Below are 13813 nucleotides of genomic sequence, written 5' to 3' on the forward strand. Positions count from 1 at the left end.
CATGTGTCATGCTCTGCATAGATTCAGTCAGAGCACCACTACAACCTTCATATACTGGACCTTATTGAATCATATGACACAACACCCATGCTATGGACATCTCACAGAACGACAAAACTATTATAGTGTCTATAGAGAGGGTAAAACCAGCATGGATCTTACTAGAACTGGAGTATGATGACACTCAACAGGATGAGAAGGACCAAAGTTTGGAACTCACTATGCATAATATGGCAGAAGAACCCGTTGCAAGAGGACATGGAACCACAAGGAACCACAACGCAAGAGCCCACATCAGCTCCCTCATCCGCACAGCAACAAGTCGTGCGTATGAGAGCACGGAGACAAGTCAAGTTTAAGTACCCATTTATCCCAGGTGCTCTGCACTTTGGGGGCAGGGGGAGGGGAGGAGGAGGGAGGGGGGGGGGGGGGGCTGTGTGGTGACGTAAGAGTAGCCAGTGATGCGTGCTTCATTTACTCCTTGCAAGTGCAGCGGACATTAGATATAAGTTTTTACTCTTTGACTGTTGTTAGTACACTTAGTTGTCTTTTCCGAGTTGGAAAAATAAAGTGTTTTGAGCAAAGCTGTATGTGGGTTTAATTTGTTGTCTACAATCCAATAAAAAGGATGGCATTTTTAGAGAATTTGATGAGGGCTTGCTAAATTAGTAAGTAATAAGTCCTGCGAGGTTGCACCGTCAAGAGGGCACTGAGCTACTGGTCTTCACCATGAGTGGTCCACCAGTTGGCTCTGTAAAACATATTATGCAGGGACAGATGTAAATGTAATGTTTTGCGTATACATAGAAAGAAAAATCCTTTATTGTATGATTATATGTTAGCGGAACAAACACGGGTAGCACTTACTTCTGTAAAATATCTGGGAGTATGTGTATGGAACGATTTGAAGCGGAATGATCATATAAAATCAATTGTTGGTAAGGCGGGCGCCAGGTTGAGATTCATTGGGAGAGTCCTTAGAAAATGTAGTCCATCAACAAAGGAGGTGGCTTACAAAACACTCATTCGACCTATACTTGAGTATTGCTCATCAGTGTGGGATCTGTACCAGGTCGGGTTGACGGAGGAGATAGAGAAGATCCAAAGAAGAGTGGCGCATTTCATCACAGGGTTATTTGGTAAGTGTCATAGCATTACGGAGATGTTTAGCAAACTCAAGTGGCAGACTCTGCAAGAGAGGCACTCTGCAGCACGGTGTAGCTTGCTGTCCAGGTTTCGAGAGGGTGCGTTTCTGGATGAGGTATTGAATATATTGCTTCCTCCTACTTATACCTCCCAAGGAGACCACAAATGGAAAATTAGGGAGATCCGAGCACTCACGGAGGCTTTCCGGAAGTCGTTCTTCCCGCGAACCATACACAACTGGAACAGGAAAGGGAGGTAGTGACAGTGGCACGTAAATTGCCCTCCGCCACACACCGTTGGGTGGCTTTCAGAATATAAATGTATATGTAGATTGTCTGTGATATCAAGGACATACCTGACATGCAGAAGACTGATCCATGGTTGATCAGGGCTGATATATTGCTGTCAGACTCTGGCTGTCTACTATGACTTCTGCTTATGCAATTGTACTATATCTGGTTTACATTCTGGCCTGGGTTTTAATTGCATACTACTGATGATCACATATGGACTATTTTTCTGAAAACTAGGATTTTATTATGTGCATATGTGGGTGTTTTATATAATAAACATTACACGTTCCAAGCTACCACACAACTGACATGTCATTTATCTGGAAAAATAAATAGTTACAATTTGCAGAAAGTGAGGCTTCATTGGAATCAAACTAACACAGGGAACATGAGTGTGAAATATTGAAACATTGGTCAATGACACAACTTGTAGTGGTGGAGGAGGGCCAGGACACTTAAATTAACCCTTGCTGGGTTAATGTTTAGCTCACACATTAGCCACAAACAACAATTTCTGAACAATGCTGTTCTGCTTATTTCTCAGTGTGGTATTTCAACCTGTAGGTTTCATTGTGGTGAAAGTTTATAACTCTCCACATCCAGTGACAATGCTAAAATTTAGATGTTGGATTGTCACAATGATTGAAAGTAACACATCGGACGTGCTAGAGGAGGCCTGGTATGAGTGAGATATCTATTATTATTATTATTATTATTATTATTATTATTATTATTACTACTATTATTATTATTGTTGTTGTTGTTGTTATTCACAGGGCTCACATCGTGTAAATCAGGTCTGTGGAGGAAAAAAAAATCAAATTTTCCTTACTGAGATGGTAGAAGATCATGTACTCGACATTAGTAATAGTACAGCCTTAAGTAATTACCTAGTGAGTCCTTCCACATACCGCAATCTTTATAATAAGAACTTTGTTCATTTAGGAGACAAAAGTGCATTATGTAACACTTTGCATACAAGACATCCAAAAATTATGCAAAAGATACAGATCCCGCAACTTGAAGAGCATCAAAATGACAAACGTGGATACTTTGTTTCTCTTTGAAGAATTGTTTCTTAATTTACTCTGCATGTTAATGTAAGAACAGCAGTTCTCAAATGCTAAATAAGAGTGTTCCAGTTACTTTGAAATCACAGCAAACTTTGAAATGAATGAAGTCCCAAGTTCACATCAATGGCTGACAGTGACTGAAGGGAAGAAAGAGGATTGTGGCTTAATGTACTGTTGATCATGAGGTCATTAGAAGTGATGCACAATATTTGATTACGGAATGGAATCATTTATGTCCTTTTCAAAGGAATCAGCCCAGCATTTGCATTAACCAATTTAAGCAAACCCCAGACAGCAAAAACTGCGCTGAAACTTCCTGGCACATTAAAACTGCATGCTGGATTGGAACTTGAACTTGGGATTTTTGCCTCTAATGGACAAGTGCTCTACCAACTGAGCCACCAGAGCAGATCTCACAATCTATCCTCACAGCCTTACTTTCACCAGAACCTTATCTCCTACCTTCAAAACATTACAGAAGTTCTCCTGCTATACTTGTGGGCCTGGCACTCCTGGAAGAAAGGACACTGCAGAGAAATGGCTTAGCTAAGGGCTGGGGTTGGTTTCCAGAATGAATTTTTATCCTACAATGGAGTGTGTGGATAGGGATTTTAACCGCTGTCCTCCCAAATGCAAGTCCACTGTCTTAAACACCACACAATTTCACACAACATGAATGACAATAGAGAAAAATAAACTCTGCTGTTGCTGTCTGCCTTAGATGCATGTCAATGGATTGGAGTAAAGACAATCTCAAAACTTTTAGAGTGGCTTCTACAATCAGTGCAGATTAAGACGAGATCACATGCTATAAGCTGTTTAAATAAAGTGATAGTCATCTGTGAATTTCCACTTTCACACCTAGATTTTGCAAAATGGGTGCTTAACAAAAATGAGCACATAAAATGCTGTTTCATGACAAAATTTTACACACATATAAAATTCTTACATGATAATTGTGAAACAACATCCTCATCTACTGGAAGCACAAAATTGACTTGCAATGGAGGCACAAATTTTCCTCCTTCTTCTGCAGTTTTTGTGTTGTCTTCTTGTTGCTTTTGATGATCTTGTAATGTTAACATATTCTCCACTATTTCTACGATTCCGCTCCGTACGGAACTGTGTGTCTTTTCTCCAAGCAGGAGCTTCATAATATATGGTAATGGACTTACATTTGGATTGCCTCTTAAGTGTTTTGCAAACAGCACAAAATATCTGAAAATAGAAAAAGAAATCTTAAAGGTTTAAAAGTTTTTTTGGTTACATAGAAGAAAAATTTAATGATAATCTGTCTTAACATAACTTTTGAAACTGCAGCTATCATATGCCACCTTTTTATAATGTAGGATCACTGTTCATGCAGTATAATTTTTATTCAATTACACAAACAATATTAAATAAAAAGTACATGAACAAATAACTAGAAGTTAAGTGATACCAGTTCAACACGAGCCTCCAGACTGATCTCTAACAGTGCCAAGAGACAATGCTATGGACCCTGACACCTGCCAGCACTGCAAAGCAACTGATAGTGCCATCTCGCATTTTCACCATCTCCCAGGCAGTGCCACATGATTACCACTCTGGGAGATCCTGCTTTCACAGCTCGTCGCCTCTACCGATGATTTGGACTTCATCTCCATGGCAACCAATTATGTTTCACTACAGGAGATCATTTCAGTTGTATCCCTCAGTCATAATAGAAGTACATTTTCGGTTTTATTTCAAGCACAGGCTTTTTCCTCAAACTGTAATGAACTTGGTTCATGTTCAATAAAAAGTGTTAATTCAAGTACGCTAATCAATCATTTACAAAGTACACCACTCAGCAAGACACATCAGTTGGTGACAAGGACATCGATTTTGTGTTTTACTTTTAGTGCTCTTCCTTCATCCACCACATACTTCAGTTGGCATTATGGCTACTGATTTCGTGATATGTGACACTCACAGCTCATGTGGATTCTCAGTGCAGTGATCCTCTCCATGACTATCATGGACTTTGATTCACAACAATCTCGCAGCAGGGGCTATTGCAGATGTTGCAAAGGCAGACTTTGGGTTTCCATGCCACTCTGGTGTGGGGTTGGACGCATGAGGAGGTACCTCTTCCTCTGCTGCCCCTTCTGCCAGCCCCTGGTTCCATTACACCTTGCACTGCAGTGCCTCCGGCTCCAGCTCCCGCTCCACTACTGGTCTCACCACTGCCCAGCCCGTGCACTACTGGCAAACCTGCTGCCTTCCTGCGCAAGCTAGTCTGCACACTGGCAGCCCACACATTGCCAACCCGCCCGCTGCAGCTACAAACATCACTGGCCTGTGCACTGCCAGCCTGCACATCACTGGCCAGCTTGACACCGGTCCCTATGCCGCCAGAACAAATTTCACCAGCCCAGGCTCCCCTTCTTGTTCCTGCACCATAGGTCCTTTTGGCTCCTGCACCATGGGTCCCACCACTTCCTGCCCTACAGTCTCTGCTTGCTCTTGCTTCACTGGCCCTGCTGATTCCTGTGCTTCTGACCCTAATGGCTCCTTTTCTGGCATCACCAGCTCATTATGTGGCACCTGTTATAACAGCTCCATATCATCCAGCAGTGCCTGCTCTGAAACAACTGGACCCAGTTCTGTCAGCTTCAGCTCCTGATCACAGTTCACTGGTTGCTGCACCAACTCCTCGTATCTTCCATCACCCAGATGCTTCCCCTCTGCCACACCAAGATCCGATGCTGCCATGTAGTATTTATTGCTTTTCACCCAGTAAATGCAGCCATGGCTGGCCCTCTCCCATAGATGGTGGTGCCCAGTCAGGATGAGAAGAAAAGGCTGCTCTTCACAAGTCTTTCCCTGTTTTCTGAAGTCATTTCCTCTGTTCTGTTGGAGCTTAGTTTCATTAATTTATGGCTGCTGGTAAGCATTATCCCACTGCAGCTGCTGCTGTCGGCACTGCCTCTGTGACCATCACTACAGCAGGGCTGGACGTCCTCCTTATGCCCAGCCCTCTCTGTGGTGCCACCACTGCCAGCACTGTCACGGCTGTCCCTTTCATAGCCGTACCCCTCATGGTTGCCCCTCTCTTTGACAACACTGCCCTCACCTTTATTGGTACTGCCACGGGCACAGCTCTCGCAACTGGCCCTGTGACGAAATCACTGCTGCCACCTCCACCAGCACTGCGAAGACCTTTCCTCTCATGGCTGGCCCTTTCCTCTCCAGCATCACCAATGCTGTTGCTTTCTCTGCGGCTATCTCTATGGCTACTCCCACCATCGACATCAGGCCTCTTGCCAACACTGCTGCTGTGGCTGTGGGCACAACTGCAGCTGTCCCTGTGGCTTCTCCTGTGTTTGTTTTGGGCCTGTTGGCAAGAGGCCTGATGTCATCCCAGCTACTGCCACAGCCATCTCTTCTGGTCGGCCCACTCTGCAGTGCCACTGCCACAGAAATGTCACAGCTGCCCCTCATGTCGCTGTCCCTCTCTGCAACAACAATGCCTTCATCTTTGTTGGTATTGCAACAGGCACCACACTCATGGCCAGCCCTCTCTGCAATGACACCACCACTGCCACCTCCACCAGCAATGTCATGGTCATTTCTCTCCTCTCGAAAGCCACCGATGCTGCTGCCTCCAACGTCGCCATCCCTATGGCCCCTCCCACCATGAACATTGGGCCTCTTGTCAGCACTGCTGCTGTGGTTGCAGGCGCTACTGCGGCTGTCACTGTGCTGTGGCTCCTTCTGCGTTAGTCGCCAGCCTTGACCCTGCAGGCTAACTCCAAGTTGTTCCAGTTACTGCTGCAGTGACCTTTTCTGTGACCATCCCTGGATTCTGCGAGCTGTCCCCACTGACCCCTGTGATCCCATTGTGTTCCTCCAGTGCTGGGTGCATTTCCATGCCTCAATCTCAGCCTCGACTTGTGCCTTTCCTGTTGCCATCTACTGCCGACTGCAGATATTCCCTATGCAATCTTCTCGTTCTGCTTTCTTCGGCACCATTTTCATTGTTCATCCCCTGATTGACCTATTGTCTCATTCCAATTAGCTCTGCTAGATGTTACGGCGCTCCTTCCCTGCCTGCTGCACTTCTCTGAAACAGTTCCACCATCTCCATTAAGAAATGTGAAGTTGGCATATGTTCTTGTGGGAATTGGTAGAACGACTGCCGCGAGTAAGGAGTATAGTGGGCGGAGGCACTACAAATGCAGTGTGTGGACAGTAAGTTGGGAACGTGGGTCTCATGGGGAGCGTGCCAGAGGTAAGTCCCTGCAGTCACACTATCCTATGTGTCCTCGGTGGCTCAGATGGATAGAGCGTCTGCCATGTAAGGAGCAGATCCCGGGTTCGAGTTCCGGTTGGGACACACATTTTCAACTATCCCCGTTGATATTTATCAATGCCTGCAGGCAGGTAAAGGTCTGGATTCCATTGTAATTTCATATCCTTTAAGAGCGAATGGGTGTAGTATATGCATGGCTGGCTCCTCTATATTCAGACACCTAGTTTATGGATATGCTTTGTGGGATAGGCAGTACCTCAGGCAGTTGTTTATCAACAGATGGCTGTACTGTTTACCACCAAGCCTCCTCTGACTACCACAGTATCTGGTAGTGCATGGTGCACCACTACATGGTGTACAGATTACAGTAAACAGTGCTGCAGTAACAGGAGACCTACTTGTTTCTGTGCAGTCATATAACCACATAATTGTGCACCTGCGTTTTTCCAGTGAGTACTTTGGTCACCGCTGAGTGTCTCAAATGCTAGTTCAACTCTGGCCTCCACACGGATCGCCAACCATGCCATGAGACAATGCTAGGGACCCCGACGCCTGCCAGTGCAGGAACTTAACTGACAGTGCTGTCTTGCACCTTCACCATGCCCCCAGACAATGCTGTGTGACCACCAGCCTGGAAGGGCCTGCTTCCATAGCTCATGACCTCTACCGACAATTGGGACTTTGTACACAGGCTCACGCACTTCATACCACTACAGGAGATCATTTCCATCGTAATCTTCAATTGTGACAGGAGGACATTTTCCATCTTATTTCATGTGCGGATTTTGTCCTCGAATTGTACTGTGTTTATTTCATGTTCAATAAACAATGTTACTTCAAGTGTGCTAATCAGTCACTACCAAAGTACATTTACTAAATAAATAATCTGCATTTTATGAGGGATAAACATACCTGGCATTGTGACTCCAAGTTATAAATAATTTAAGAAGTGCTGTTGGGCTATGGACTCCCTCTGTTGGTAAACGTTCTAATGATGGCCAAACAAACACATCAAATACAGTATCAATTTCAGTTGGAGACCATATGAACTCATCAAATTGTGAAAAAAAGTGAGTGAGAGCTGCTGTGCAACTATTACGAAGAGTACGGAGGGCAGGAATGTATGCAGGAAATATCTGAAATTAAAAAATTACAAAACAGGTTATACTGAAAGAATCACAATGATAAAGCAATCATACTTACCTGTTGTACTTTTTATGAAATGTAGTAAAATCTGGAATTTTTCCCATTCCCATGTGAAAATATTATAAATTTGAGGGTAGCAGTTTACTAATATCAGTTACTAATAGTTACTGAAAGCCAAAAATGTATACTGATTTTTTTTTCAATTCTGAGAATCATGTATAATCTTGGAATGAAAGTTGATATCTCACATAAAGAACTATGGCTCTAAATGTGACTAAACAAACTAGATTTCAGTAAAATATTTAATGGGTGATGTAAATTTTACCAACAATTTTGCACAACCTATCACACAAAAGAATGGCATATTTTTGGGATATCTTTCACATGGTGCCACAAACTACATATTTTCATAACTCACAAATTTAAATACAAAAACAACAGATACGGCACTTAAAAAAATAAATAAAATGAAAACATGTAAATCAAGATGGTGTCTGATACCTTCCAACATAACCTAACCCCTGGCCAATGCAACAGGTCATGCCGTCACCACAAACTACACCACAAAATAGTAAAAATAATATTTAATAAGTATTTAAATGAACATTCCAATGTTCTGCTTTTCTGCCAGAAATATATTAGCATGACTTCATGTATCCTGTGCTGCGGCTGGCTGCTTAATATTGATTTGTGTGTTTACGTAGCTAAAGTGCCGTATTTGGTGATTTTTGTATTTATACTTGTGCACCACAAAAAGATGCACTTTAACTGATGTAACACATTATAATAATCTCTCCAAACCACATCATTTTTGGTTCAATTTGTTGCACAAAAATATTTTTGGATAAAACATTCACTGTATTCCAAGTTAAAAGTGAAGATTGTGTCATTACTGTGGAAAAATGAATTAGAAGTGATTAAACCCATTATTTATTTAGTAATATGAAGGGATGAATATTTCAAAAAAGAATTGATGGAAACATTAAATACACTGAGTTTCTCCTTAAAAAAACCTAATAACAAATCAATAATGAAATTTAAAACAAATTTAACAATAATGGAAATATCTGGATGGAATATTCATAAAATAAAGGAAAGGCAACCACTCACCTATAGTGGAGTGATGTGTGATTCATAGATGCACACAACACAAAACATTACTCACATTAGTTTTTGAGCTTTTGCTCCAACAAGGACAAAATGAATAACATTTACTATGTATAATGTACACTTTGATTCTCTGATAATTATTATTTACTTCACGAAACATTTGCATTGCTAACAAAATCAAAATATAGGTTTCAGTTTTGTTCAGTTTAGTGTGTGATTATTCTGACTGATTCAGCATTTATATTTACATGGCTTCATCTCTACTAAGCCCTCCAGCTTCCTGCATTCACCATATTTTATTTCTCTCTCTTTACCACAGCAGGAACCTCTAGTTTCACAAGCCAACAATTCCATTACATTTTCCATATTACTGTATTACATACAGGTACTGGTATGCATTATTTGAGAAACTGAAGCTGTCTGATAATAGCATATAACACAAATTTACTGAGAACAACATGTATACACTGATACATACCATCTCTCTCCTCTCTAACAATCCCTTAACTATGGCACCAACACACAGTATTACTCTTAATAAATATGGTAACAGCTGTTGTCCCATAAGTGATCCAAATTTGTCCAACACTACACCCAAAAGATTGACTGCGCTTTGTAGTTGTTTTGGATTAGGTGCACATTCCAAATTTAGTGATTTATCGATAGTAGTAATCATTTCAGTAGTGTCATCTGAAAAAATACACAGTTTTATTGCACCAATGTTGTAAACAATTAAACAAATGTTTAAAATGGAATTCTGAATGTATAGTTCTTTATAAATAATACAAAAAATATGAAAGTCACACATTCTTACATTCTAAGATGAGAAGAAAATATTTCATAATATAAGTTTGTGTACGGTATCAAAATACAATACAAAAATGAAAGACTTGGACAACAAGATTTTACACACCAGGGGGGAAAACCCTATGGTTTTAATACTTATTTGTGAAAATGTCAGCAATTGAAATGTACGAGGGTAAGTCAATTATTATCGGCAATTTAGTTATATTTTTGTTTATTCTGGTAGTACTGTCATTTCATGTTGATGATGCACGCTCTGTTTATTTGTTGTTGTATCTTTGGAATTTTCAAGATGCTAATTTAGTTTCGTTACATTGTTGTGCTGTTAATCACGGCAGCCCGCTATCTATTTGCATTAAAAAAGAGCAACAATCAGTGATCCATTTTTTGTGATCGGAAGGCGTATCAGGGGCCAAAATTCATCGAAGACTTTCGGTACAGTAAGAGAACAGTGTTTTGCCACAATGGAGTGTCTATGAATGGATTGAAAAATTCCGAAATGGTCGCACAAGTTACGCACAATGAAGGAGCTGGACAACCGTTTACCGCGACAAATGAAGAAACCATTGAGTGTTCACGTGAAATGATTCTCTTAGACAGACGATTAACTATTTATGAAGTGGCACATCGTCTGCAAATTAGACACAGTTCTGCCTACGAAATCATCCACAACAGACTTGGGTTTTATAAAGTTTGTGCAAGATGGGTCCCAAAACAACTCACACAGTTGATCATTATGGTAACGAAGGGGACAACTTCTCAGACAGGATCATTACTGTTGACGAAATCTGGATCCATCATTACGAGTCAGAGAGTAAATGGCCAAGTATGGAATGGAAACATCCAAATTCACCGTGCAAGAAAAAGTTCAAGACCCAACTGTTCGCAGGAAAGCCGATGTTTACAGTTTTTTGGGACACGCAAGGTCCAGTACTCAAACATTATGGGGAAAGGGGTACAACAATAACAGTATACTTACTGCCAGGCTGAAGCCTGCAATTCAAAGCAAACGTCAAGGATTGCTGTCAAAAGGTGTTGTGTTGTTGCACAACGATGCCTGTTCGCATACAGCTGGCCACACTGCTGAAACGCTCCAGAAACTCAAATTTGAAGTACTGGATCATCCTCCACATATCCCCGATCTTGCCCCTTCTGACTATCATTTGTTTGGTCCACTCAAACAGCCATTAAGGTGTCGTCAATTTGCCTTGGACGAAGCAGTGAAAGAAATGGTGCATTCCTAGCTCGCAGCTCAACTGAGAACCTTCTTTTATGAGAGCTTGTACAACGGTGGTCCGAGTGTGCTGAAATGGAAGGACTATGTCGAAAGATGATGTTCTTGTAAGTTTCCTATTTGATTACAATCAAATTTTATAACTACTTTGCGGATAATAATTGACATACCCTTGTACTTTAAGCATTTACAGACCTGACCATCAGTTAAAGCTCATACATCACCTTAAAGAAAATATTCATGTACACCAGCCTTTAGATGATTTTTATTAAATTGGGAAACACTATGCCAGAATGAAACCAAAATGTGCAATGGAAATTTCCTTCAACACTTCTGTTACCTTTTTGTTCATTGATCGAAATGTAAGTATGCACTTATCCTGCCCCATTATGATTCATTCCCATATGACTTAAGACTTAAGTTTCACTATTTCATCTTTCCTAGTTTAATTGTTATTGTGGTGAGAGATGAACAGATAGATATCATAGATGGATAGATACACACTAGACTCTCGCTAATCCAGCCCTTAGTAATCCAGCCTCTCAGTATCCCGGTGCACAAAGACATTTATGACATCAAAAAGGAAGAAGATGTTATTCAACAGTACTCAGGACAAATGGATAGTGAGTTGGGAAAACGGAAGGTTATGCGAAAGAGTGAGAATGAAGAACTGGACATAGCTGTTTATAGATGGTTCATACAACAATACATTAAGGAATTCCAGTCAGTGGCCCGATTATAAAGGAAAGAGCAGCTGCATTTAACAAACAACTTGGTGGTAGTAACTTGTTTGCAGTGAGTGAAGGTTGGCTATCAAACTGGAAAAACATGGCATTCAGCAGCTGACAAGTCACTGGGGAAAATCGCTAAGCTAACGATAAAGATGCTGACGTGTTTGTAAACAGGGTATGGAAGATAATAAAGGAGGAAGGTTTAACTGCTGATGCCTTGTATAATGCTGATGAAACAGGACTCTTATACAAGAGGCTTCCTTCAAAAACATTAGCTGCCAAGAATGAGAAAGAAGCTCATGGTTACAAGCTACAGAAACAGTGCGTAACATTAATGGTATGTTGTAATGCAAATGGGAATCATAAACTACTGATTATGGTGATCGGAAAATCCCAACATCCACATTGTTTTCAGCACAATGACATAAATACTCTACCTGTGCAGTATTGTGCTCAGAAGAAAGCGTGGATGGGCAGACAAATACTCTCTCGGTGGTTCCATGAAACATTTCTACCAGCAGTGAAAAAGATCTAAAGAAGAAAAAGCTTTCACTGAAAGCTATCCTTATAACTGACAATGCTCCCAGTCATCCTTCAGATGTTTCTCTTAAGTCTGGTGGTATACAAGCATTTTCTCTCACACCCAATGTGACATCACTAATTCAGCCCATGACCAGGGAATTTTGGAATCAATTAAACTTCATTATCGGCATCCACTTCTCGTCTCCTTGCTGAACTAAAATGAAAATGACTATCGAGACTATGGTGATGACTTGGAAAGCAATTAACATACATGATGATGTTTTCCAAGCAGCCGGAGCATGTGATAAAGAGGAGAGCGCTACCATAATGAAGACCCAGAGAAAATTGTGGCCATCCATTGATGATTTAGGAACCAGGTTTTAAATTGTAAGACATTTCCAGGGGCACATGTGGACTCTGACCACAATCTATTGGTTATGAAGTAGAGATTAAAACTGAAGAAACTGCAAAAAGGTGGGAATTTAAGGAGATGGGACCTGGATAAACTGGTTAAACCAGAGGTTGTACAGAGTTTCATGGAGAGCATAAGGGAACAATTGACAGGAATGGGGGGAAAGAAATACAGTAGAAGAAGAATGGGTAGCTCTGTGGGATGAAGTAGTGAAGGCAGTAGAAATCCTTGGGTAACAGAAGAAATATTGAATTTAATTGATGGAAGGAGAAAATATAAAAATACAGTAAATGAAGCAGGCAAAAAGGAATACAAAATCTCAAAAATGAGATTGACAGGAAGTGCAAAATGGCTCAGCAGGGATGGCTAGAGAACAGATGTAAGGATGTAGAGGCTTATCCCACTAGGGGTAAGATAGATACTGCCTACAGAAAAATTAAAGAGACCTTTGGAGAAATGAGAGCCACTTGTATGAATATCAAGAGCTCAGATGGAAACCCAGTACTAAGCAAAGAAGTGAAAGCAGAAAGGTAGAAGGAGTATATAGAGGGTCTATCAAAGGGCGATGTACTTGAGGACAGTATTATGGAAATGGAAGAGGATGTAGATGAAGATGAAATGGGAGATACGATACTGCGTGAAGAGTTTGACAGAGCACTGAAGACCTGGGTTGAAACAAGGCCCCGGGAGTAGACAACATTCCATTAGAACTACTGCCGACCTTGGGAGAACCAGTCCTGACAAAACTCTACCATCTAATGAGCAAGAGGTATGAGACAGGTGAAATACCCTTCAAGAAGAATATAATAATTCCAATCCCAAAGAAAGCAGGTGTTGGCAGATGTGAGAATTACCGAACTATCAGTTTAATAAATCACGGCTGCAAAATACTAATGCGAATTCTTTGCAGACAAATGGAAAAACTGGTAGAAGCCGACCTCGGGGAAGATCAGTTTGGATTCCGTAGAAATATTGGAACACATGAGGCAATACTGACACTACGACTATCTTAGAAAATAGATTAAGGAAAGGCAAACCTACATTTCTAGCATTTGTAGACTTAGAG

The 13813-nt window shown here is 41.2% G+C and overlaps 1 protein-coding gene across 1 annotated transcript in view; it reads right to left on the reverse strand.

Annotated features, from left to right (window-relative positions):
- LOC126341185 (small subunit processome component 20 homolog) overlaps nt 1–13813 on the reverse strand; it is a 219754-nt gene that overhangs the window by 123791 nt on the left and 82150 nt on the right. The window contains exons 15-17 of the mRNA XM_050001756.1: nt 9523–9734; nt 7701–7924; nt 3462–3730 (exon numbers count right to left, since the gene is read on the reverse strand). Of these exons, the coding sequence (XP_049857713.1) occupies nt 3462–3730; nt 7701–7924; nt 9523–9734 (705 nt within the window). The remainder of the gene's footprint in view (nt 1–3461; nt 3731–7700; nt 7925–9522; nt 9735–13813) is intronic.

The sequence above is a fragment of the Schistocerca gregaria genome, chromosome 1, assembly GCF_023897955.1.
Source record: "Schistocerca gregaria isolate iqSchGreg1 chromosome 1, iqSchGreg1.2, whole genome shotgun sequence".
Classification (NCBI taxonomy): Eukaryota; Metazoa; Arthropoda; class Insecta; order Orthoptera; family Acrididae; genus Schistocerca; species Schistocerca gregaria.